This window comes from Mycteria americana, chromosome 3 (genome assembly GCF_035582795.1).
Source record: "Mycteria americana isolate JAX WOST 10 ecotype Jacksonville Zoo and Gardens chromosome 3, USCA_MyAme_1.0, whole genome shotgun sequence".
NCBI lineage: Eukaryota > Metazoa > Chordata > Aves > Ciconiiformes > Ciconiidae > Mycteria > Mycteria americana.
Genome location: NC_134367.1, coordinates 36559508 through 36586881, shown reverse-complemented (window position 1 = coordinate 36586881; position 27374 = coordinate 36559508). Strand labels below are relative to the sequence as shown.

The following is a 27374-nucleotide window of genomic DNA, read 5'->3' as shown; positions in this document are numbered from 1 at the left end:
ATTTTCCATTGTCATGAAATTTTATCCATCACTTTAAAGAGTCCAAAGCTGTTCTTGACGTGCAGTGTTGAATAGAAGATGATTTGTAGTCCAGTACCATGAAATACAACTGATGTGCTTTCCTCCAAAGATAGGTCATGGAGGAGGCAGAGGGCAATCTTGATACAAGACAGTTTTACAGGTGCACTCAAAGGGTGAGAGTGAGGAGATTGGATTCAGAATTAAAACCTCATCCAGCTACATAAGCTCCTGTACAAATTCCAGAGAAGCCCTTGCAAAGGCTGGGACCGTGGAGTTCCAAGCTCAGTTTCTAACTCATTCCAGGACACAGCAAGAGGGAAGAGTTACAGCAGGCATTACAGTGCAAATGTTCAGAAGTACATCTGTATACCACAACAGACATTTAAAATCACATAAAAAACGGAATGCAGATTCAGATGCTTATGCTACTCAGTGAATCAAGATTCATTTGGCAAAAGTAGGAAATAGGAAGCCACCTATGTGCATACAGTCAAAAGAAAGCATCAACTTCATTATGATATAAACAGAACCAAGAGGAGACTGAACAGAGCCCAAGCCGAGAGTCAGCTTGCAGAACATGGCTAAAATGGGATTCAGTTGCCTAAACATGGACATCTGGTATCATTTTAGGTGCCCCAGGTTATCCAACACATTTGCAAGGGTCTCTCAAATATGAGAGCGCTGCACTCTTTTGAACCAGCAACTGAGCAGAAGATGACCGTAAGACATCTAAAATGATAGTGCTTGCCTAAGTTTAGGAAAATTAATTGCATCCTAGTGATTTAGGCCATTAATCTCCATTACTTTCAGTGAGCGTTAATCACATGAATAACATTTAAAATCTTCCCACGGTCTAATTGTTACTTCTGCACCCCTTTTACTAAGTCAGATCAAGCTCAAAATGAAGTATTTACCTCAGCTCCTTTCCTCCTATGCTCCTGCAGGAGATGGGCAAGGGGAGTGTAGACAGTAGACCATTTTCTGCACTAGATTTCAGCTTCTCTTCTGCTTGCTGTGATGAAAAAGACATCTAGACTGATACAGTGTGGCTGATACCTGATATTGTGATAATATACTGATCTTCTGCTACTTCTTCTTCACTTAACCTATATTAGAGATGCAGAGAAAGCTGTGGGTCTGACTGCCCATTCCCTACCACTTCTGACAAACTCTCACGCATGAATGAATGAGTTTTAAATGTATGCTGGGTTTGTACAGAATCATATAGCTAAGGAAGAGGAAAGATCTCCACATTGGTTCATATACTTTTTAAGTGATATGATGAATTAAAAGGACTTAATTCCTCAAAAGGATTTTTCACTTCTTTTCAAGTGCTGAGTTCCCTCAACTCCACAGGCTTTGCTCGCAGATGAAAGGCTTAGACAATGTGTTGCCTGGTACTTACCATGACCAGGAAGTGAATCAGAAAGGAACTGTGGAACTGTGTGTTTAAAAAAATCCTTTTCCTCTGACATAATAGTTTTACATAAAATATTTCATTTGATTTAGCTGTATAAATGTCGCTACAATTGGAAAAGACCAAAAGACCAATCAGCTCAATCTCAAAACATTGTTAATTCTTGAGGTGCTGATAAAAACACTTATTATCCTAAAGTCTGAAAAATGTATATAGAATTCACCTTTTCTGCTCATTGTTTATTCTTCGTATTCTCTCCTATTCAAAACCATGTAACTGTACAATTGTTTACATTAGAATTAAAAATATATGAAGTTATTCTATTTGTACAAGACAGATAAAACTGTTTAATTTATAAATTATTTGTCAAATAATCTAAATCCATCTGCATTTTGTTAATATTTCTAAATAATTAACAATTTACAGTTAAGGTGACTTGAATCACAAAATTATTCATGAACCAAAACTGCTGAAAATGAGAAAAACATTTGATTCATGTTGTTTGACTTGCTCTATTATGAACTAGATTATCACTGATTTACATAATTACATTACTAAAAAAAAAGCTGTATTTTGTACTTCATTTTGCCTATTAACAGGTAATACAGGCAGCATATACAAACCAAATATTGTGTTTAAGTTGAGCAATGATGATACCACAAATAGGGCAGTTGAGACTGTTTCCCAGACCTCTTTCTGAAATATGAAAAATATTGTCTAGGTAGTCAACCTGTGCTTGCTTTTTAGTGATAGAACTTACACTGAATTAGTGATTTTATGTTTTTCTACAGATGCAAAAAATATTTGAGAGACTTCCAGGATTCAAAGAAATCCGCGTATTAGGATTTAAGTAAGTAAGAAAATGGGACTCATTTTTCTATTGGCTACTAGGATTCTCCTCTTCTTTCTTTCCCTCCAACATGAAGAGACCTATATAATAGGGGGAGTGTATTGCTATAAACAGAAAATAGATTTCTGGGAACAACATAGAGATAATATGGAGAGAAGTGCAAACACATCCCAAGTGAGACTATGAGGTTTTGAATTACTAAGTAGAAGTAGCTTTGATTCCCCGAGGGGTGAAATAATCAATAAATCCTTTGAAATTGTTTGCTAGCAACATTGTATTAAAGACTTTCTTAAATGACAAGGTAAAGAGACTTGAGTATGATTATTTTGGTGGTTACTTTTTTGTGTGTGGATCCTGTGCCCTTCATAGATCACAGTGAAGGTGCCTTGGCGAGAGAAGGTTGCAGGAGGATACATGCTCACACATATAAAACTTTTCCAATAGGTGTTTCCCAGGTGTTTCAAACAATTAAAAATGTTTCATTTTTTAATAAATTTGTGTTCTGTCTTGCCATTTCTTTTAGTTTTATCTTCCTTGTATGTTTACTGCTAATACAAGTATTTTTTCAATAGAGAATCTACAGGGGAAGGGTGGGTTCAAAAACTGAGTATTTGATATGGTTATGCTTCTGTAGATAAGAGCACATTAGGGAAAGAATCAATGGAAAAACAAATTACTAATAGTAAGAAATAACGTAAAATTGAAAGGGAATAAAAAGAGCAGGCAAAAAGACATAAATTCACACGGGCTTATAGCAGAACATCAGGAGCATTCAGTCCTAGTAATATTTAATACATGTTGAAGAACATTCATATCGCAATGCAATTTTAGACAAGAGCATACTTCTTCATAGGTTTTCTCTCTGCAAAAGTGCTGGTGGAAAGGAGACAGAAGAGCAAAATAGAGTGAGAATTAGTTGCTTACATTTTGATAATGAACGTAATAAAATAAGAAGTTGGCTACTGCAGAACAAGCAGAGAAAAATCTCTAGTAACATCTCATAGTTACAAATTGCAATAACTAACTTCTTTCAATTGTGACTCCAGGAGATCTGGGATTCATTTCTGTTTAGTACCTTGGTCTTAGGAGCTGATATGAAAGTACATTCATCAATATGGAAGACCAGGATTGCTTCCCATCATCTAATAATTTAGTTAGCTCCTGAGAGTTACAGATCAGCTAAGACAGGTGTTGCTGTCCATTCTCTCTTAGCCATATTGTCACATGTATTACCGGCATTTCCCACAAGGCAATATGAAAGGACAACTTTAGAAATATGCTAGAGATTTCATCAGGGAAAATAACAGGGCATTATATTACAGAAGGTCAACATAGGCATGTCTTCCAGAGGCAATTAATAGGCCAAGTTACCCCTGTGACTAGGATCTGAGTAGGCAACATGTGTGGTAACAGTAATAGTTGTTACTACTGTCACAGGTGTTCATTGCCACCATAAAGATATAGATTAGCGATGACAGTGGTCAAATGGCACCATTTGTAGCGGGAAATAGGAAAGCAGATATTTCAAACTATCAAGGTAAAGTAAAATTCCTGTGTCCCCACTCAAAACATGGAGATTCCTATTGTTTGGAAGGAAAAAAGTGAAATGATGGAGAGTGGGCTGTCGTTTTCACACAGAGATAAAAATTATAGACGACACAGAGAAGATAAATTGTGAAAAGATTTTTTTTATGTACGAATGATTGATTTACCAGTATACATGAATCTTTGTTTTTCTTTCTTTTGCAATCCTTTATCACACCCTTTCTTCTGTGATGAAATGAAGACAAAAGAAGGAGAAAGATGGGTAATTTCTGTAATTCATAATTAAGATGAATCATTTTGTAGACTATTAGATGTAGATAGATACATCAATAAATGTTCTTTATCTTGATGTGACAAAAAGTGAATTGATTTGTGTTCTGTCTAAGTACAAAATTTGTGATATAAAGCAGCAGGGACAGCTTTTACCTTAATCTGAACGGTTCATGTAATCAAATTTTGTCAGGATCTCTCTGAAGGAAAGAAAATTGTTTTACCTAAGAAAATTCACATTCAGATGACTAAAGATCTCTATCAGCCATAAACTGAAAGTGAAAAACAATAGGGAAACTTCATATTTAAATTTTCATTTTTGATCTGCTGTTTCCCAACTGTATTCCCATATACAGATTATCTTCAATAAGTATGTAGAATTTGATTTGTTATCTCCATTATCAGGCCAGATAGAATGGCAAAGAGACCAGTTACTAGCTTGCTAAAATGCAGGGAGCTTTTGACTGGTAATACAGCTAACTACAGAGTCTGTTGTTGTTGCTGAAACATGCTGCTGGGGAACAATTTGTCTAGCAGTTCCCAGAATTTCTCTTTTACTCATAGTTTAAAAGGAAGAATTGTCTAATGCTTTTCCTGAATTCTTGCAGTGTCAAATATAAATACATAGCACATACTAGATAAAGTGAAAATCCTCTCTGTCCAGTTATTTGATATTATAAAAAGCAACATAGTGGAGTGCAAACGTTTTACAATGTACTCACTATTTTTCATTTTAATTAGGTGAATTTAGCATTTATGAGAAGTGATGTATTAATAACCGTGAAAATTTGAGACTTCTGTTAAACAAGTACATCTAGGGAGAAGCACATTCATTTGGACTTGGAAAAGCTAACTCCCATCATGAAAAGTGATTTGCTTGCCACATTAGCTAACTTTCTTGCTGTTCTTCAAAGAGTAAAAAATTGCCCCAGATGTGATAGGATTTTTGCTTATCTGCAGTTTTATGAACTGTCTAATCCCTTTCCATAGGTTCCTGTATAATTAATAGGCTATTATGGCTTCTAGTAACCCCAGCATGCATTTATGACTGTTTGAACCAATAATCAATGACTTCAAACTATATTACCAGTTCTACAGATCTCTGATTAGTCAGATTAAACTGGATTATGTTAGACCATTTTTATAATTTTCTTCAATATTGGAATTTTTATTAAAAATTATGCATAGAAGAAAAAAGGTTTAGGTATAGCAAAAGTAATTTGAAGATGACAGTTTCGTTAGAAAGAAGTTTATCTGCATTATTTTTACAGAAGTTAATATGTTATGGTTCAATATATTTTTGTTTGTAAGATCAGTCCTCGGCCAGTAACTGATTTTGCTGCAACGGGCATTTTTGCATCTTCCCCTTGCAGATCAAGCAGCACTATAGCACGCTATGTGGTAAACTTTGAGAGAGATGGCTCAGAAATCAAAAGCACAGTGGATGACATCTCAACTATTGGATCTAATAAGGTTGAAAATGAAAAAATTCCACTTTCTCCAAAGGAAGAGAGGGAGATATCAGCAACTAAACTCACAGTAACAGACCTTCAGCAACTGGTTGCTATAGCACTCCACGAAGACCAGTCCCTGCCAATGGACCTTGGAACACTTCAGTTTACTGATGGTCAGTAGGCAGGCCGGTGCCAGGCACAAGTATGAACCTTGCCCTTTCAAACTGATGCAATTTCAGTAAGGTCTCCTTTGCTTCTCTAACAGATTGTTTTCATTTGATGTATCCCATTCTCATAAATGTTGTAGAACATCCAAAGGATGCACAGATCTAAGTTAAATTTTATAGCAAAATGTACCTTTATAATTATACAGCCTAACTTTCAATCATATCGGAGGATCTATTTTTCTTGATTGTTTGTTTAGAAAAGCTGGATATTTTGCACACTAAGACAAATAAGAGGAAAAAAAAAATAAGTGTGAATATTCACTATATCATTTTAATTTCTCAGTATGGACAGTCTCCTTTATTTAATAAGACAAAAAGTTAAGGCTTCCTCTAACTTAAATTTAACTTTCTGAAAGCTAAGTCTCAATTGTAAGCAAGCCATCTAACTTCCCAGTGAAGTGAGAGAGACACACACCTTAAAGACCATTTGATCCCAAGCTAAAATCGGTGGTGTGAATCTCACTGTAAAGGTGCATTTTGCTCTCTGAAACACAGAGGAAGTGTAGACGACAAGCTGGGTGTGAAGACCTCCAGCAGAAGGTTGAAGGGCTGCATCCTGTTCAGTAATCCAGCTAATAAATATCCCCTTCTAGTCCATCAATGATTTTTTCAAAGCTAGCATAGCCCTAGTTTTGGGGCGGTGGGTTAAAAATGGGGAAAATAATTTTAAATATTTTTTAATATGTATATTTACCAAAACAATCTTAAACACACCAAATTTTAGCTGTAGTGTTTCATTTACAAACAGCAGCTTTTTCTTGCAAAAAAAAAATATTTAGATGAACTAATACTTTCTGTAAGAGTAAAATGTTATATTTTAATGTAGATCAAAAGTCCCAAGAAAAAAATTAATGGATATAGAACACTTTAATAATAACTATTTTAATCAACTTTTTCCCACTAGTTATTTTTAATAACCAGTTTTAGAAAAACAGCTTGCATGCAAGTATGTTTAAAGAGCTCCTCTGAGGGGGTGAAGGGAGCAACTGGGCACCAAAGCCAAAACACTGAGAGTAACAATGGTGTGGACTCTGGGCAAAACTGAAAAGAATTTAGGCTTAATGAACAGCACAGTATAATGAGTCATCATAGCCCATGTGGATTTAACTGAGCGGTTCATACTTCAGCCGATTTTAAGCATTCATCCATGGTTCAGCTCTCTGCAGAACTACCCCATTTATACTAAATAAAGAGTACAAAGAATACTGCATATAAAATTCCTGTTTTCCTCATAATTGCCAGTTTAAATGGAAATTTATGCCTCTTGCTTCTTAACATGGATTTTTTAAAGTAATTTTTTGATGGAGAATAGTTTTAATACTGGTTTTTGCTGAGTTTATGTGTTTTGATCAGTTTTCAGTGTGCTACTGCTGAAATATCGTGCTTTCACTCTCTAATTTATTTGTTTTTCAGAATCTATTATACCACCTAGTGATTTTGATAATGATATCCAGGGCATGGTCACTATTCCTCTGGCAGGCCCTGATTTGGTAAGTTAATACTGGTTCTTATATTTATTTATTTCTCCATGAGAAATGAAATTAAACAGTGTTAGAATGTACATAAATATACAGAAAAAGGCCTTTATGCTAAAATATGTATCTGCCTTTTATAAATGCTGTAAGGATGAATGTTGTGGTGTTATGCTGCAACAGAGATACTGTTTAGAGCATTTACAGGTGAATATTACTGCTTGATTTCCTTTTCCAGTTTTAATTACAAAGTAAACACTGTCTCACAAGTTCAGTAGTACATCTCAATGACAGAAGGAGAGCAGTTAACAGGGATAGTGAAAGTCATCTTTCTTTGACCATTTTCAAATTACAGGCACTGTGATTAGGATCACATGCACAAGCCAAACATTTTATACATCCCATGACTTCATGCTGAGTTAGCTGTTTGCAAGCTCCTATGGCTAAAGATCATTGGCTTTTTAAGCAATGAAAGTTAAACATAATGATGAAAGCTGTTTTTTAAAAACTTTTTCAGGAGGACTCCATGAGTATGGAACTCCCACTAGGCTACCCCAGCCCAGCAACAGTGGACCAAACAGGAGACATCTTGGTCAATGAATTTACAACTGGAATCCCTGTGCTAAGTGGAGAGATCAGTGCCCCTGAAGACTTTAATAATTTTGTTTCATCTGAACCTGTGTTCCCTACCAAACCCTCCAGAGAACCATTTCAGGACAAATCTCCTCCAGACACAGAAGATACTGCTACTGACCACCAAAGTTTCACAGTGCCTTTCAATGCTCTGGGTAGCACTAGCAGTCCTCCAAAACCAGAGGATTTCTATTTGCCTCCTCCAGCAGATGATTCTGCTAGCAATGACTTAATCACCGATGGCTATGAGTCTCCAACGGAGCAGGCTACCACACTGGCAGTTTATACCACAGGTAGCTTTACCCCACCTAATCTCCTGCAAGCTGGAGATGAGAGTAGTGAAGCTGAGGAGAAGAAAGAACTGAATGATATAATAGAACCACCTTTCAAGGAAGCTGACCAAGACAGTCTGTCTGGACAAGGTAAGACACAAAAGATTTTTCCATAAGAGAGAGTAGGAGAGATCCAGTTGTTACTACACATACAGTCACGTATAAGTACAGTAAGCATTCCTTTCAGTTGTGACGGAAATTTTCCTGGACCATCAAAGGTGAAAAATTTACATTTCTGATGCCCACTTCAAGAAAATCCTAATGTACCTAACTTCAAGGTTGTCAAAGCAAAAAAAAAAAAACCCCAACCCAACAACAAATGCCTAAGGATAAGGCACGCTTTCTACAGGGTATTATGGTAAAAGTTCAAAAAGTCAGAGCAAAAAGACATGTCAGGGGAAAAAAAAAAAAAGGAAATCCCAGGCTAACACAAAAAATTCTGGTATTTAAAACATGAAAATTACTTTGGGTTCTACAGACAGATCTGGATGATAGCAGCAAGAGTATCATGAAATTATTCCAAGCAAAGAGTACCATGGCTCAGAAAAGTTTACATATCTACAGGTCTGGTGAATGTGAAAAACTTTTAAAAATTTCTGTTTTCAATGTTTGTTTATTCAGTTTTATCCATACAGTAGGGTTTTTGAGGCACCCAGATATGAGAAAAAAACCATAATAAATCAAAAAAGTATATACATACATATGTCTGGGTGGAGAAAAGTTTTTATAATTTAGCCTTTAAAATGAAGAACACATGATAGACATGTTTCCCACAGTTATCAGAAAAGTGTTGACCCTGCAGATGAAAAAAAGTTCAGTAAAATATAGTAGGGTCATCACTAGGGCACAGGCAAGTTATGCTTTCCCCTAGAACAGCAAAATGTCAATAAGGCTGCTGCCTCCATCACCACCATCAGCAGCTTGGAAAGCCATGCTAGACACTGTGGAGAACTGTGGTATGGGGATAACTGGATTTTACAGGGCAGCAGCCTCCACTGGCAAAGCAGCGAGAGCACGGTTCCTGCCATTGCCCTCTATCTGTCCCAGCTCTTGCCTGCTCCCTCTCCTGCTCCCCAACTTGGCCTCACCAACTCAGCATTAGGTCAGTAAACTTTAATTTTACTTACAGTTCTAAGAAGCCTGTGCTAGCTGTGTGAGATGCAAGAGGTCACTACAAACTCATGGGAGGAATTAGTTCTTTGATGAATATTCAGATGTGCTTTGTCTCAGATTTTTTGACTGACCCTCTCAACAGAAAAGCAGAGGGTATGTAAGAACTTCATAGGAATCAGCGGGATTCTTTGAAGTTCCCACGTAGTCTTTAAGCAATACTAAAAAATCTGCAAAGAAGAACAAACAAAAAACAAATTCAGTGGTAAAATTCCCACATCAGCTTGCACAATCACACTCTGGATTGTGCAGTGCTTCTGGATCCCCAAGAATGTCATCCTCAAAGCTTGTAAGTTTGCTCCCTGCTTCAGGGAAGTCCCCTGCTCCCATAGGAGGCTCTATTTTGTCCCTGTTCTGCCAGCTCCCTCCTTGCTCAGTCCTTGGCCTTTCATGTCCCACCCTGCACTCCAGAAGCCTCTTGGAGTGAGCATAATGAACCCCCCTCCCCCTTTCAAGATGTTCCTCCTGAGCCAGCATGCCCAGAAACAGCAAAAAGGCACCTTCATCCCTGCTGCTAAGCCACATCCTGTAAGGCAAGCAGGCAATGTTTGCATAGCTGATAGAAAATATCCCACTGTGTGGTGGTAACATCCTTCACGATGGGCCCACACAGCAGAAATGTGAAGGGGGGGGGATGCCCATGTAGTGTACTGTCTATAGTATTGTTCTTTCTGGATCCAGTAAATAACAATATCAGCATTTTAAAGAATAAAGAATGTAAAAGCTGCCACTTGAGATCATACACTAATCAGCTCCAGACAGGGAAGAGCATAGTATATTCCATGGTCATATTGTTGCACCTGGTAGTTTATGTACCAAGTAAGAACTTCCTGTTCTATAGTCTTGCCTTTATACACAGAGTTCTGAAGTGAGAGAAAGGCAAATACTTTATGATTAGCAGAGTGACTTAAAGATCAGAAAAATCACTTCTTATAAGAATCAATTGTGAAATGTTCCTGAAAATAAAGTTTATGATGACAAGTGTTAACTATTTTCAAATGCATGCTGAGAAGTCTTGTAGCACTACTGATAAAAGCACAGCATACCTTCAAATAACAGTACAGCATACTTTTAAATAACATTCATTATAACTATGGAAAAGTGTTACATTTGCAGGGGAAGTAGTCATATGCATTTTTCATTCTATTCACTCATCGGGTTAGGGATTTGATGTCATAAAAACCACATAAAACCACATACCTATTTTGCAATTTGCTAAATAGCTGAAAAGCCTTGTAGCCTAACAGCTCCAAATGACTGAAGAGAAGAAGCAGAGGGTATTTGACTCACGAAAAATGCAGAGCAACTTATGACGAAGATACTAGTTCCATTCTTTTTCTTCAGATCAAAAGTTACAAAGAATTTGTTTACTGCATTTTATTATACTTACTGCCTGACTGTTTTTCACTGGATAGGAGGAGGGATACAGGAGATGGACCTCTCTCTGGCCCCAAGGTTCAAGCTTGCTTGATTGTTCCCCAGTGATAGTGTGGGACCACAGTTCATGTCTCTCACACAGGCTTTGATACCTCAGATCAAAATGGGGATTAGATTATGTGTTTCTAAATGACCCTCAGAGACAATACATTGCATAGTTTAATGAGTTTCAATGTCTTCAGACAAATATCAGGACCAAAGGACATTTTAGGAAGGATAATACAAATGGAAAGTTCACTGCTTACTAACCCAGATTTCTTCAACAAATTCTTCTCATATAATTTGAAATTAAGTCAAAAAAAATACATAAAGGTTTTTCTTCTTCCTAAATCCATTATTGTCAGTGCCCAAAGAACGTGGAATTGTTCGCATAAAGAGGTGTGGATATTCTGTAAGTGCAGGTCTGATCCTGTAAGCACCTGGTACTGACCCTTTAAACACCGTTGGATATTTGGGTTAGAACCTGTCAATCTGCAAAACAGAATGAACTGCCTAGAGCTGTAAAAAAAAAAAAGCTTCCCCAAAATAAGGCCCACTATCTTGATCCTCCTTGTTGAACACATTATGAACACAAGCACTAGAATATAAGAATTCCATCATCATCTCTGCAACTGAGTAGAAGGAGAAAAATGATTGTTCCCTGTCTAAAAAGAAGGGATGCTGTGTTAGCAATGACACAAAGCTGTAATTATATTTGCTTAAAATCTTATAGCACACAAAACATACTGCATGCTTAACAGAAGAGAGATGTTGAAAATCTATTTACTGAGTTCTTAAAAGAGTAAATAGTGTATACTCTTTAAAACTTTTTCTCTTTTTATAGCTTTTTCAATTCTGGAAGTCCTGTGTACAGCACCCTCTGTATTCTTTTATTTCCCTAGATGTTGCATATTTCATAGGAACTGATAGAATTTGATCCAGAAATTCAGGACTTAACAACATTTATGACAGAGGTTTTATTAAAATCAACAGTGTCGGTGATAAATTTTAATATGGCAAGCAGAATTCCTCACTAGCAGGTACAGAATTTTTCACACTTTGTGCCTGGCTGCATTTCATAGCTGTGTTTCTTAGTAATATTAAAAAAAAAAACCACAAAACACTTTTAACTGTTGCTGGTTTGAAACTGCAGGAACTACTTAGACAGTGCTGTATAAGATTGGACAGAGGGACAGAGTTTAAACAGTTGCCTGCAATTCTACTACATTAATTTCCAGCTATTTCCCCATCCTACAGTCCAGAAGATGGAGCAAGTTTTCTTCATCACCTGTTTAGAACTTTAAATTGACTCTTCTATACCACGAAAGGAAGAGCTGGCTAGCAGAAATAATGTAGTTTGAGATTGTTTTAGGTGTCCTCACCAGCTGTATGTTTCACAGATGGACTTTATTGCATTGGTTATGACACATGTGTAACTACAGGCTGAACATTACTACAGATTCCTGAACATTAAATGCCTACAACCTACACCAACTACTTTAGTTGTGCCTACCTGACGTCACTGAGAAAGCAATAAAAAAAAAATTCTTTCACAGCTCCCAAAGAGATAATCAGACTCAGCCTCACACATACAAATAAACAAAGTTCTGCACACAACATCTAGGGAAAGGAGAGTAAAAAACAGATGAGGGACAAGGATTCAAACTAACAAGAGGTGTTCTTTTAAGCCATGCAGGCTGGGATTTGTCAGGCTTGGGCAGACAGTGGGAGGAATGAGCCCAGAGCAGGTGTGAAGCTTCTTTCAGATGGTACTGTGCTCCTTCTGGGCAGTGATCCTGTCCATGGGCAGTAAAGAGCAGGCCAGTGAGGATTAGACAGTCCTGCTGGCCAAATGGTGATGGCACTTACTCCACCCCTTGAAGTAGCCCACAACTACTAGGAAGTTGCTAAGCTGTCTTTAAAGTAAGCCTAACCTTTGAATTTCAAATTCTGTTTTGAGATTTCTCAATAGCATTAAGAGAAAAAACCTGGTACAAATTTCCAGACCTCTTCCTGAAGAGTTCTGAAATGCCTGGATTGGATGTCGCGATTTAAACATTTGACTACTCAAAAAGGTTTTTCTTTGCTGTAGCACCTTGAAAATCTAATCTATTTCCCTTTTCCATTTGGCAACCAGTGCAAAAAAACCTGCTTTTTTCTACTGTCTGAGATGATACCTGTTCAGCATTCTCTAGCATTCCTCTTTCTTCTTCATATTTTTTTCCCCTCTGGAGTTAACTCATCAATATCTCTTCTGTATGGTTAAGTTTCTTCTCCCTCTCTTTGCATTCTTCCTGTGACTCTATCTAAAGCAGTATGAACATTCAGAAAGGAAGCCACTTGAGTAACATATTAGACAGATTGTTATTTCAAAAACCAAGAAAATTTCGGCAGTAAAACAAAGCAAATAAATGTATAAATTGATAAAAGTGTTCATTAAGTATGTAACAACAATAATGATATACTTTTACTTCCTAAACAGTAAGAAGAATTTGAATTTGTATTTGTTTTAATTGTAGCTACTAACAAATTATACAATCCAGGTAAATGGTTATCCCAAAATCCTGACCATCATGGAGGAAGCAATATTTCTGGAGAAGTTATTCCAGAAGCATAGAACAAAAGAAAGATAGCAGTAAAATACTTCAGCTATTCTGTTGTACTACAACTCAGTCTCACCAGCCTGGATCACCCTCAAGCTCTCAAAGACTCTGAGAGAAGACGACTCTGCAGGGTGTAACACAGTTGTTTCTGTGAGAAAAAAAACACTGATGAGGAGTAGATGGTGGTCTTATCTCTGTATGTGTAACTGATAAGAACCTCATTAATTTCCATAATTACTCTCATGTTCACACAGCCTTGTTGTGAGTGCTCCCCTTTGATATCTTCCTCCTGCCCAACAGTTAATTTGGTTGTGCACTCCTCACTCACTACTATTGCTAAGCGATCTCTAGAAATACCTCGGTTTTCTGGATGTTTGGGGATTCTTTCTGCCTCTGCTTCATCCCCAGCTGCCTAAGCACCATCAGTGCTTAGCATAGCTTTCTATTTGGCATAACCAGCATTGTCATGGAAAAGAAAATCCCATTACTTCTTGCAAGAACCGCTCTGGATGTTCCCAGGATCGGAATTCACCCATTCTTTGTGCCAGGAATGCTCACCATTTTTTTCACATCGATGATTATACAGGGTAAGAACTCCTCTGTTTCCTTTCATGTTTTTCTGGTTTTGTTATGTTTTCTTTGACCACAAACTGACAGGCTTTTCTCAACATTCTCCCCCATCAGCTCCTCTCCGTGCCCTTTCACTTGTTGCTTGCCACTTCAGATGTGCAAAGAATGCTTTTCATGGAGGTGCCGCTTCAGTCTGATGCTTGGAGAAGTGAACAGGTAGGTCTAGCTACGTGATTTTCCTCAAACATTATATACGATATTGATTAGCCTAACAGTTATCTGTGAATTGAAGACGAAGCTGAATGCAAAAGTTTCAGCAGGCCCCTATTAGGATATGTCAGATTTCACAAAAAGTTCATAGTATGTTAAAGTTAGAATTGCACACTCAGAGTACTACAGGTATCGTGAAGAGTCCTAAAGATACTAGACTATGTGATTAGCATAGAGCCAAAATTTAATGACAGTCTGCTGCTCAGCTATCTCCATGCTGGGTACAGCAGGAACAACCTGAGTAGAACAAAGCCTGCATCACATCTTCAAAACATACTTAAAAATGCTAAAATGAAATGACTAATCCAAGAAAAAGGTATGAGAGAAACAGAGTACTACCTATTTTCCCAATTTAACACATCACTTGTTTAAATTATTAAACTATCCAATCAGTTCAGTTTTACTTTAAGGTTAAGCTTTGCTTCCTTCAAATATGATTTCTTATTCATGCCCCCCCAAATATGCAATATAAATGCACATTAACCAAAACAAGTGAAACTTTACTTTATATGCAATTGGTAATTCCAATGACTCATTGAAATTACTGTGTGAAGTACAGAAAACAGTTTATATTTCTGCTAAGAAAATTTGCTAATCCAGAGGCAAATCTTCTGAGCTACGTGTATAATGGAAAAATGTAACGCCTCATTCTCTACCGATATAGATAGCAGGAAGATATACCTCAGTGCTCTGCCACTTGTTCACTCACACTTTTTATTCTGAAGCCTCTTCCCCGGACGCAGGCACACTTTGCTATCCCATTGTTTCCACAGGTGCACACCTGCACCAGATGCTCATATTCTGCACACACACTTGGGGTTTCTCACTCACAGTCATCACTGTTGCTAGTAAACTCCATTGCTGCCTTTTAGGGTCTCAAAGCTAGCCATCCTTCAGCACATCTGTTTTCCAAATGCTATCACTTCTCCTATAATTAGCATTCCCTGACAATTGTCCCTTTCCTTGTTCAATGCTATTTCACTCCAAACTAATCATCTCCCTCCAAATTCATCATAATACTGCTGACTTAAAATCAGCCCACTACTCAAAACTTAAGCATTTCATTTGTTGCAGGTAACCCTCCAATACGAGTGACATGTTAACATACGTAATACAGGCTTTCATACATTCCAGTCTCAGATCCCATCTCATGTTAAAACCAATCCATGATCACCTTTCTGCTTGTGTACAGAGACAAGATTTAAAGCTGAAAAATAGCATATTAAAGTCCTGAATAAAATTATTTAAAAACCTGTGACCAATGCAGTAGTAAAATAAGAAAAATATTTTAAAACAAATAATACAGATTTTTAGGCTGAGGTGTAAGATTACCATTTGCCAGGTTATAAGTGAACGAAGCTAATCAAGTATACATGTCATATACTCCAGTTGGAAAAAATATCAGGTAAAGTGGCACTGCTGAGACTAACATGCCCTAAATAATGCATTTCCTTCACTCATTAAAAATCCATGGTGTTGCTAGAAATGCTGGCTTTGAGAAATAACCTGTTATGATCAAATGGTAGTAAAATTTTTATTTTCTAAAATTATTAGTCATCTCTTCAGAGGATTCAGTATCCTTCCAGCATAAGAAGATCCATTTTTGCTCAGCCTGGTGTTTTTCATAGAAACATAGAATCATAGAATCATTTAGGTTGGAAAAGACCTCCAAGATCATCAAGTCCAGCTGTTAACCTAGCACTGCCAAGTCCACCACTAAACCATGTCCCTAAGCACCACATCTACACATCTTTTAAATACCTCCAGGGATGGCGACTCAACCACTTCCCTGGACAGCCTGTTCCAATGCTGGACAACCCTTTCAGTGAAGAAAAATTTCCTAATATCCAACCTAAACCTCCCCTGGCACAACTTGAGGCTATTTCCTCTTGTCCTATGGCTTGTTACTTGGGAGAAGAGACCAACCCCCACCTCTCTACAACCTCCTTTCAGGTAGTTGTAGAGAGCAGTAAGGTCTCCCCTCAGCCTCCTTTTCTCCAGGCTAAACAACACCAGTTCCCTCAGCTGCTCCTCATCAGACTTGTGCTCTACACCCTTCACCAGCTTCATTGCCCTTCTCTGGACACACTCCAGCACCTCAATGTCTCTTGTAGTGAGGAGCCCAAAACTGAACACAGTAGTCGAGGTGCGGCCTCACCAGTGCCGAGTACAGGGGCACAATCACTTCCCTAGTCCTGCTGACCACACGATTTCTAATACAAGCCAGGATGCTATTGGCCTTCTTGGCCACCTGGACACACTGCCAACTCATACTCAGCTGTCAACCAACACCCCCAGGTCCTTTTCTGCCAGGCAGCTTTCCAGCCACTCTTCCCCAAGCCTGTAGTGTTGCATGGGATTGTTGTGACCCAAGTGCAGGACCCAGCACTTAGCCTTGTTGAATCTCATACAATCAGCCTCGGCCCATCAATCCAGCCTGTTTAGATTCCTCTGTAGAACCTTCCTACCCTCAAGCAAATCAACACTCCTACCCAACTTTTTGTTGTCTGCAAACTTACTGAGGGTGCACTCCATCCCCTCATCCAGATCATTGATAAAGATATTAAACAGAACCAGCCCCAATACTGAGCCCTGGGGAACACCACTTGTGACCGGCCACCAACTGGATTTAACTCCATTCACCACAACTCTTTGGGCCTGGCCATCCAGCCAGTTTTTCTACCCAGCAAAGAGTACACCTGTCCAAGCCATGAGCAGCCAGTTTCTCCAGGAGAATGCTGTGGGAAATGGTGTCAAAAGCTTTACTGAAGTCTAGATAGACAACATCCACAGCCTTTCCCTCATTCACTAAGCAGGTCACATTGTCATAGAAGAAGATCAGGTTACTCAAGCAGGACCTGCCTTTCATAAACCCATGCTGACTGGGCCTGATCACCTGCTTGTCCTGCACGTGCTACATGATGGCACTCAAGGTGATCTGCTCCATAACCTTCCCCAGCACCAAGGTCAGGCTGACAGACCTGTAGTTCCCCGGATCCTCCTTCTGGCCCTTCTTGTAGATGGGCGTCACATTTGCTAACCTCCAGTCAACTGGGACCTCCCCGGTTAGCCAGGACTGCTGCTAAAGGATTGAAAGTGGCTTGGTGAGCACTTCTGCCAGCTCCCTCAATACCCTTGGGTGGGTCCCATCCAGTCCCATAGACTGGTGTGTGTCTAAGTGGTGTAGCAGGTCACTAACAGTTTCCCCTTGGATTATGGGAGCTTCTTTTTGCTTCCTGTACCCGTCTTCTAGCTCAGGGGGCTGGGTACCCCAAGAACAACTGGTCTTACCATTAAAGACTGAGGCAAAGAAGGCGTTAAGTACCTTAGCCTACTCCTCATCCTTTGTCACTATGTTTCCCCCCACATCCAATAAAGGCTGGAGAGTCTCCTTAGCCCTCCTTTTGTTGCTAATGTATTTATAGAAACATTTTTAATTGCCTTTTATGGCAGTAGCCAGATTAAGTTCTAGTTGGGCTTTGGCCTTTCTAATTTTCTCCCTGCAGAACCTCATGACATCCTTGTAGTCCTCCTGAGTTGCCTGTCCCTTCTTCCAAAGGTCATAAATTCTCCTTTTTTCCCCCGAGTTCCAGCCAGAGCTCTCTGTTCAGCCAGGCTGGTTTTCCCTGCCAGCTCATCTTTCGGCACATGGGGAAGGATGGCCTGCTCCTGTGCCTTTCAGATTTCCTTCTTGAAGAATGTCCAGCCTTCCTGGACTCCTTTGCCCTTCAGGACTGCCTCCCAAGGGACTCTGTCAACCAGGCTCCTAAACAGGCCAAAGTCTGCCCTCCGGAAGTCCAAGGGAGCAGTTCTGCTGACCCCCCTCCTTACTTCTCCAAGAATCAAAATCTCTATCGTTTCTTGATCACTCTGCCCAAGACAGCCTCCAACCATCACAACACCCACAAGTCCTTCTCTGTTCACAAACAACAGGTCCAGTGGGGTGCCTTCCCTAGTTGGCTCACTCACCATCTGTGTCAGGAAGTTATCTTCCACACACTCCAGGAACCTCCTAGACTGTTTCCTCTCTGCTGTACTGTATTTCCAGCAGACATCTGGTAAGTTGAAGTCCCCCATGAGAACAAGGGCTAGCAATCGTGAGACTTCTCCCAGCTGCTTATAGAATATTTCATCTGCCTCTTCATCCCGCAAAGAGAGATGATCCCTCTTCATCGGTGGTCTATAACAAACTCCCAACAAGATATGTGCCTTGTTGGCCTCCCCCCTGATTCTTACCCATAAACACTCAGCCCTATCATCACCATCATTAAGCTCTAGACAATCAAAACACTCCCTAACATACAGGGTTACCCCACCGCCTCTCCTTCCTTGCTTATCCTTTCTGAAGAGTTTATAGCCATCCATTGCAGCACTCCAGTTATGCGAGCCATCCCACCATGTTTCCATGATGGCAACTATATCATAGTTTTCCTGGTGCACAATGGCTTCCAGCTCCTCCTGTTTGTTGCCCGTGCTGTGTGCATTGGTGTAGATGCACTTCAGTTGGGCTATTGATCCTGTCACCTTTTTGGGGAGAGAAGCTCTAGTTCATACGTGATCATTCTTAGGTGCTTCCGTGGTTTCTAACACGTCAATAACCTTTGCGTCTGCTGCCGCATGGATCTCCATCCCCTACCTCCACTAGACCTTGCTAGCATGCCATCCCTCAAACATTGGCATGCTTCCCCCAGGCTTATCTCTAGTGAGCCTGATTTTATCCCTTTCCTCCTTCAAATCTAGTTTAAAACTCTTGCAATGAACCCTGCTAACTCCTCTGCAAAGATCCTTTTCCCCCTTTGAGACAGGCGTACCCTGTCTGTCTCCAGCAGGTCTGGTGTCATGTAGACCAACCCATGATCAAAAAACCCAAAATTCTGCCAGTGACACCAGGCTCAGAGCCAGATATTGTTCTGCTGGCTCTTCCTGTTTCTTCCCTCATCGTTCCCTGCAACTGAAGGATAGAGGAGAACACTACTTGTGCTCCTGATCCCTTAACCAGTCATCCCAAGGCCCTGAAGTCTCTCTTGATTGCCCTCGAACTTCTTGTTGCAACTTCATCGCTGCCTACCTGAAAAACCAATAATGGATAATAATCTGAGGGTTGTACCAGGGAAGGGTACAAGGTTGTACCAGGGTAGGAAGTTTTCTCTTCACATCTTTAACCCGGGCCCCAGGGAAGCAGCAGACTTCCCTAAGATGTGGGTCTGGTCTGCATATTGGGCCTTCTGTTCCCTTCAGAAGGGAGTCTCCTATGACAATGACACATCTTTTTGTCTTTATGGAAGCAGTTTTGAGGCAAGGCATAGGCTGACTTAACCTCGGCAACACCTCCGAGCTAGATGAACCATCGTCCTCATTATTGTTCGGTTCCACTTGCAGAGCCTCATACCTGTTATGCAAGGGCACCTGGGAAGGTGGGGTAGTCACAGAGGAGATGCGCCTGCTATGCTGGGCAGGAACTTGTCACCATTGCCCCCTATCCCTTAAGTCACTGTGTTCAGCCAGGCAGAGAGAGGATAGGGAATCCTCCATATCTCGTGTCCTGTCTGCCTGTTGGGCCTGGCTCAGGGAAGGTAGGGTGCAATTCCAGTAGTTTATCTCTCTCTTGCACTCCCCAATACTCTTCAACCTACTCACCTTCTCCCCGCGTTCTGTCACAAAGCAGAGGAGTTCCTCTACCTGGGCGCACCTCCCACAGCTGTGCTCACTGCTGCTGCCTGGTAGTGGCAGAAGAGCAGGGCACACCCTGCAGCCTGACACCTGGGTGACAGTGTCTTCCCACCAGAGCTCGCTCTGGGGAGCTGTGTCTGTCGTAGTGGGTGCAGAGCTTAGAGAGGCCATGGCTTTCTGCTGGGTGGATACCATTGCTTCCTGGTCAGGCTGGCAAAGCTTCAGCACTCTTCCTGCATGCCCTTCCATATGAACTGCCATGCAAACTGCCACGCCTATAGTGAATTCCTTGTTAAGGCATAACTCATGGCACCTGTACTAGGCAATTATAGGCAAGTTGTAACTTGTGTGCTCTGAATCACACCTCTGGATGGAGGTTTATACCTCTGTCTGCTAGCTACAGAGAGGGCTTGGCTTTCCAACTTTGATTCTCTCAGCTATACCTGAGATGCCTCACATAGATGGTACTGATGCTAATATCAAATTAAGCTGCATGTTCTTCAATTTGAAAGATGCCATAGTATTTAAAACTAACAGACAAGAAGACAAAAAACCCTTAAATGGATGCAAATTTGCAATCACATTTATACTAAATTTAATGGGGTTTGTGTTTGTGAAAATCTAGACTGTGCAAAACTCTTGCCAGGATAGATCTCATATATTTGCATATTGCAGTTAAAAAAAAAAAAAGGAAAAAAAAAAGTTCTGAATTCTGGTTGAAAATGAAGATAGCTTTTTTTCCAATACGTTCTTAACATTGATTTCTCAATGTAACTTCATAGAAAGGTATATAGAGGAAAGGACTAAACACAATTTCAAGCAACAATAGCCAGGTGTAAGTTAGAAGGAGGCAGAAGTTTCACTTTCATTCTGTAGAATGGTAAGATCATTATGTGTGTCAGTAAGAACACGATTAGACCAAGCCTGGATGCAAATGAATTAGTTTCTTGTTCATTTTATTGCATTTACGTGTTTAGGTTTCTTTTTCATTCTTCCCTCATTGGTGGATTTTTTTAAAATTAAAGTATTGTAGAATACAATACTTGTAGAATAGTGGTACCAATAAGTTGTGGTTTAACCCCAGCCGGCGTCTAAGCCCCACACAGCCGCTCGCTCCCTCCCCCTCAGTGGGATGGGGAAGAGAATCAGAAGAGTAAAAGTCAGAAAACTCGTGGGTTGAGATAAAGACAGTTTAATAGGGAAAGCAAAAGCCACACATGCAAGCAAAGCAAAACAAGGAATTCATTCACTACTTCCCATTGGCAGGCAGGTGTTCAGCCATCTCCAGGAAAGCAGGGCTCCATCACGCGTAACGGTTACTTGGGAAGACAAACGCCATCACTCCAAATGTCACCCACCTTCCTTCTTCTTCCCCCGGCTTTCTATGCTGAGCATGACACCATATGGTATGGAATAGCCCTTTGGTCAGTTGGGGTCAGCTGTCCCAGCTGTGTCCCCTCCCAGCTTCTTGTGCACCCCCAGCCTACTCGCTGGTGGGGTGGGGTGAGAAGCAGAAAAGGCCTTGACTGTGTGTAAGCACTGCTCAGCAGTAACGAAAACATCCCTGTGTTATCAACACTGTTTTCAGCACAAATCCAAAATGTAGCCCCATACTAGCTACTATGAAGAAAATTAACTCTACCCCAGCCAAAACCAGCACACAATAACAGGTAACTGAGTTTACAGTCAAAATTTTATATACGGCCAAATATTCCTTTAATAACCATCTTTATTGCCACGCAGTTTGGAATGATGGGCTTTCAAGCAGAGTGGGAGGGGGGTATTGTTGGTATATCAAAACCTGCCAGGGGCTGACTGAGAAAACAAGAAGTATTACTCATGAATGACATCTTCGTACCTGAGGATTTCAATTCCTAAGCAATACCTTACAATAAAACTTGCCATTGTTTTGATTTATTTTTCTAGAGATCAGGAGGAGTGAGGCTGGAAAAATACTGCAGCAGTAATACACTTCAGTCCTTTCCCCTAAATGTATATGTAACCTAGAGCAGTGGCTGAAGACCTGGCCAAACTTGTCTTAGATCATTAAGATAAGTTCCATTCTCATCCCTATTAAATATCTTATTCCTCATTTCAGAATTGGGCGTTAACTGCCACTCTAAAGTGAAACAATATAAATCAAAATTACACTGAACAATTCTTGAAGAACTTCAGAATATGCCTACATGATACCGCAAAGCTCCAATAAAGAAAAAAGTAGTGTGGCTTGAGGAGAATGCATGCCTGAAAGCGTCAGGACAGACAACTTTGCTGGCGATACATGGCAGGGCAGAAGAGAATACACTCAGCATCAGGTGCAGTTACAAACAAAAAAATTCTTTCTCCTCTGTTGGGAAGGGCTAATGAGAAAGTATCGGTTTCTCTTTGTGCAGACACATTACAATCTAGTTTTCTCCTCTTCTATTGACAATTTGTCTTTATTGTAAGGCTAGTACTAGTTATACCTAGTATTTCTTTCATGTGAAGAGAGCATGGTCATTTACAGACAGCTAACTAGTTATTTTTTCCTTGTTTTAGTTTTCCATTATATCTGTACATTCTATGATCAGTGACTCTTTTTGTTACAGTAACAAATCATGTTTCATCTTTGTATTATCACCGCTAGCCAACAACAGTTAAGAAAAGTTAAATGCAATCCATGTACCTTAATCCAAACGTTTTACATGAGAACAATCCCAAATATTTATTTAAATGTCATTTTTTGAGAAACTAGCATAAGTCTTAAGACTTCTGCACCTCAGTGTTATATGAAGGTCTCTTAGGGAAAGCAAACATACAGCTAAAGGCTGCATGGATCCATTTTACTGTACTGTGTAGTTATTGCTGGTTTTAACATTTAAACTGCCTGCTCCTTAACAACAGTGCTCTGGCTATTATGAGCTGCTCAGATTCAGAATCCAACCATGATGGATTTAACAAGCCATGTCAGCGCTAAGGCATCTGGTTGAAAATCATTATCAATATTAATAAAATTGAATTGTATTCTTACAATGCAACATAGTGCAAAAGCAGCAGGATCTTCCCAGTTAAATATCTCTGTCCAACTCTCTCTCAGGGAGTCATTTGTTCCATTCCAAAACTATGAGAAAAATGAGATTACCTACATCCAAGGCACAACAGTTTAGGAGAATAAAATACTCCTCATTCTGTGACTTTCATTCTATTAATTCCATGGTTTTCACATACAAGTGACTATATAGTATGAAAAAAAAAAATGTGTATTCAGTGTTTTCATTTTTCTTGGCAAGTCTTAAAGTGCTCATCTGATGACAAGATTTTAAGAGAGTCATGGATTTTAACTTTCTAATTTCATGTTTGTCTTTTCTGTTTTTAGGTCCTTGGGTCAACACATTACTTGAATTTATATTATGTGACTTCTATTTTGTTGTTACCATTTTGCAAACTAATAAAGTTCAATACTACAAAACTGTCTGATGGTCCCATCACCTACAAAAGCTTGCTCTTTTTTTCCCTATCATACTGTTGAGAAAAATAGAGAAAGTGGGCAGGGATTTGGAGGGTACTTTCAGTTCTGAAGGATAGATGTTGTAACCTGTCAGATTTTGTTTCTAATTATTCTAAAGTAAAATAAATCAAACATAGTATTCCAGGTTCCAGGTTCTCCATTTGGGGAGCTCCAAAATCGTTACAGTGGCACACAGGAGTATTTGCAACATTTAGATGGATGCTTCTTTATGTTTCCAGTGTTCGTAAAGCTTTAGGTTATTTTTACACAGATTTTTTTATTTTAAACTGATGAAACAAATTTTTCAAATTTAATTATAGACTAGTCAACAACAGGCATAAGGGAATAAGAATTCTCCTGAAGCTACGGTTTTAAGCAAGGTGTTTCTTATTCAGCTTTGATTCCATTCCTTTGTAGAAGTGTATTCATATTTGCAAATTCACTACTTCTCAGTTTTGCTTCTCTGTTCAGTTTGTTGATGTGAATACCAATCAAGTCCAGACTTCTCACTTTAGCATGGTATCTTACTTGTTTAAGATATATTTTAATATGATTTTACTATGGTAGCAAATAGTGCAGAACTTCAATACAAAATAGCTTACAATAAATAATAGTCACAGCAGCCTCTGGCATTTTTAACATGTTTTCATTGTAAATGTACTTACTAATTCCCCTACTTCACAAGAGTATTCTAATCTCAATTGAATCATTTCTTTAGTGAGGACTTTAATCAGAAAACTGACTTTTAGAGCGCTTTAGCACTAGAATGTCATTTTATCTGGCAATCTCAGTAGCAGAAGAGGTAAAGGTTCTGTAAATGGTAAAAGTGACTTGTCATGTTATGGAAATAACCCACCACTGACCTACTGGCCATACACAGTATCTAATTATTCCCCTGTCTATATAGCATTCTTATAAAACACAGGGATACTGCCTTAACATCCAACTTTATAATCCCTTAATTACAAGTGTGAATACTGTTAACTGCCTAAAGCAATTAATATAGAAATACTGACTTTACTTCTGCTGTGGTCAGAAGAGTGCTGAGGCAAATGGATGTTTCTGCATCTGTTCCGAGTCTTAACGTAGAGAGGCAGAACAGTGACCATAACCAGGTGCAGCAGCTCTTGAAGTCAGTGGAGAGATTGTAGTGGATGATGGTTCAGGCCCAGGCTTAAGAGATTATCACTGACTGCTCTCCAGTCTCTTTTCTGCAGATACTTCCATTACATAGTTTCAGTGCGGAATGAAATCAAACATTGCTTCTCAGAGCTTTGGGGATGCTTTAAACACCAGCTATTCCTGTACTGTTCAAACTACTTATGCGTTTCTGAAATGCTTAATCCTTTAGAACTGCTGAAACATGAGAATGCCAAAGGCAGTCATTAAAATTTAACAGTCAAGTCTCTCAGTATATGAATTTGACACAGGTCTATAAAGTAAGCTTGTCCAATTAATTGAATATCTATTGTATGTCCACCTGTTGTACTTAAATGACTACTTTGAAGCTGCAAAAGTTAAAAAAGTCATATACTAAATGTATTTATTGCATTATTTCAAAGCTTTAAAGAAGTAGGCTTATTCAAAAAACATGCAAAAAGCTTTAATGAGAGAAGTATTAGCAGATAGCTAATTGGAGTAAAGAAAGTCCTTAATAAAACAGAAAATGGAAAGCTGAATTACTATTTTTCAGCCATGCATTGGCCGATGTATGTGAAAATTATAATCAAAGAAAAAATGAATTTGTAATCGCGAAAGAAACCAATATTTCAGAGGGCTCTTACAGGTACAGTGACCAAACCTGAAATTGCTTAAGGCAGACGTGACTCCCTTTTGCTACTGACTGACTTCCATGAAGGCTAAGGGAGCTTGCATTTCCACAGGAGAGGTGAATCAACGAAAATATTAACCCTCAGGCATTCCATAAAGGGAATTCTTGCCCTGTACTGGAAACTTTGTGTGAGTTGAGTAAGACCACCTAACTTACATCAGTGAAAATTTTCTGGGCAGACTGTTGTGAGATGCATCATTCTGCTTTTCTCAGGCAGAATTAGCTGCACTGAGGGAAAAGTTGCAGAAGAGTAAAAATAGTCAAGGCTTGGCTTTGTTCTTAATGATTTTGAGGAACAAGTGAAGAATTATTTTCTTTTTATTTCTTCAGTCATTGCAGAAGTATACAACACTACTGACCTCCAAAAAAAGCAATCATGGTAAAGATCCCAAAGTGAGATGAGGGCCATGTCATAACTCTATTTTGGAGCAAATGTCACAAATCAAACACACAGTCTGTTGCCTCGGTCAAATTACTCAGCTAAGCATGAAAGTCAGTAAAACAGGGTTGTCCAGGTTGTCCAGTTGTTACCAAATAGAAGGTGGGCCTCGATGCCAGTGTGTGGAGCCCAGCTAAAGAAGCACTCTTGGAAGATTCTTTCATAAAGAAAATAGACAAGATTAGTCAGCTGTAGTTGCTCAACACCCTGAATTCTGCAGTGTTTCAGCTTTTCAGGTCTTGATTTTGCAAATTTTATATTATCCTCTTAGTTTTCAGAGTGTCAGGTAGAACTGAATTGTTCTGACAATAATGAGAGATTATCAGTACTAAATAGTAGTAGTTCTATCTATTAGGATAGAACATACTCCTCTTGTGACATCATGTCATTTGCACCTTTGGTGGTGAGAACATGATGATGAAGCACAGATGCAAGGTATGAAAATTTTCAGAATAAACTGAAGGCTTCTTATCTAAGTTACACAGAGCACTACATAGTAGTGGAGCTAGAGCTGCAGCTATCAGGCTGTTCTGTGAAAAATTAGACTACTCAAAAAGTTTCAGCCAGGATGCTAAGGAAAAAAGGTCAAGAGATACAAGAATTTTTAGGACTGGAGATGGATAAGACATGGGGTTCACCCCTGGTGAACTGAGGTTCGTTGGAGTCAGTGGAGAAGGAATTCTGTTGGTTTCACTGGACACTGAACCTGGCTTCTGGAGAATTCATACAGACAGACAGAATGACAGCCATAGATCATTCTGGCTCTTCTGGCTTGGCTTTACAGTTAAAAAGACAAACTTAATCAGTAATTATGTGCTGCGAGACATTTGTTGTGACACATTAGGTTAATGATCCTCTTCTCTTAATTCTCTTAATCCTCATTTTACTTGTGCCCTAGTTAAAAATGAAAGCCCTCAAAGACAAATTCAGCACTTTATATATTTGTTTGTACACAACAGTACTGCATCCAGGGATTTTGTAGCATTTCAGACACCAACAAAGTATGTAAATATGAATCCAGCTACTTGCTGTACCAGTCCATCTGGTATTTATATCAGCAGAGCTGCCCATAAGGAGGTTCTTACCCTGCATTATGGACCAATCTCTTCATTGCACACTTTTTCCTTTATTAGTTATTTTCTTCAGCCAGCATTATACAAATATATACATATACATTGTAATACTGTAACTTTCATATACAGAACAATATCTGTCTGTGGACTTGGAAAATTTGCCTATTGCCAATAGGAAATGTCAGTACTTATTAAGCTGATGAATGAAATGAAATGCCAGGACCTCTTAATGTATAACCTTCTCGGCCTGCTTATAAAGAAAAACCACTAGAAAAATGTTTCATGACAATTTGACCTTTCCCAAACAATAATTCCTTATTCATGGTCAATTAGGAGGGTTTGCCTCACTTAAAAAAGTATGAGGACCAACTAATTAGATACCTAAAATAAAGTTGTTGAAATGGCAGTTGATTTTTTCTGATAAGTCAAACCTATGTATTTTACTCCCTCAGTTGGGAATCAATGCCTGCATGCAGCATTCTTTTTACAAAGATTTAATATAACAGTGCGCCCAGAAAATTGCCTTTTAATTTAGTGTTTACACATCCTTGCCAACAGCAGTTTAATTTTAGATATAAAACTCTCCTCGGTACAATATTGTCCTGCCTTGTCCATGTAATACAA

At 39.1% G+C, this 27374-nt stretch overlaps 1 protein-coding gene across 1 annotated transcript in view; it reads left to right on the top strand.

Annotated features, from left to right (window-relative positions):
* The window catches only part of IMPG1 (interphotoreceptor matrix proteoglycan 1), a 68140-nt gene that overhangs the window by 26054 nt on the left and 14712 nt on the right, over positions 1-27374 (top strand). Inside the window, exons 8-14 of the mRNA XM_075497300.1 lie at positions 2230-2288; positions 4075-4095; positions 5477-5730; positions 7198-7274; positions 7774-7994; positions 8094-8311; positions 11845-11847. Coding sequence (XP_075353415.1) covers positions 2230-2288; positions 4075-4095; positions 5477-5730; positions 7198-7274; positions 7774-7994; positions 8094-8311; positions 11845-11847 — 853 coding nt within the window. The remainder of the gene's footprint in view (positions 1-2229; positions 2289-4074; positions 4096-5476; positions 5731-7197; positions 7275-7773; positions 7995-8093; positions 8312-11844; positions 11848-27374) is intronic.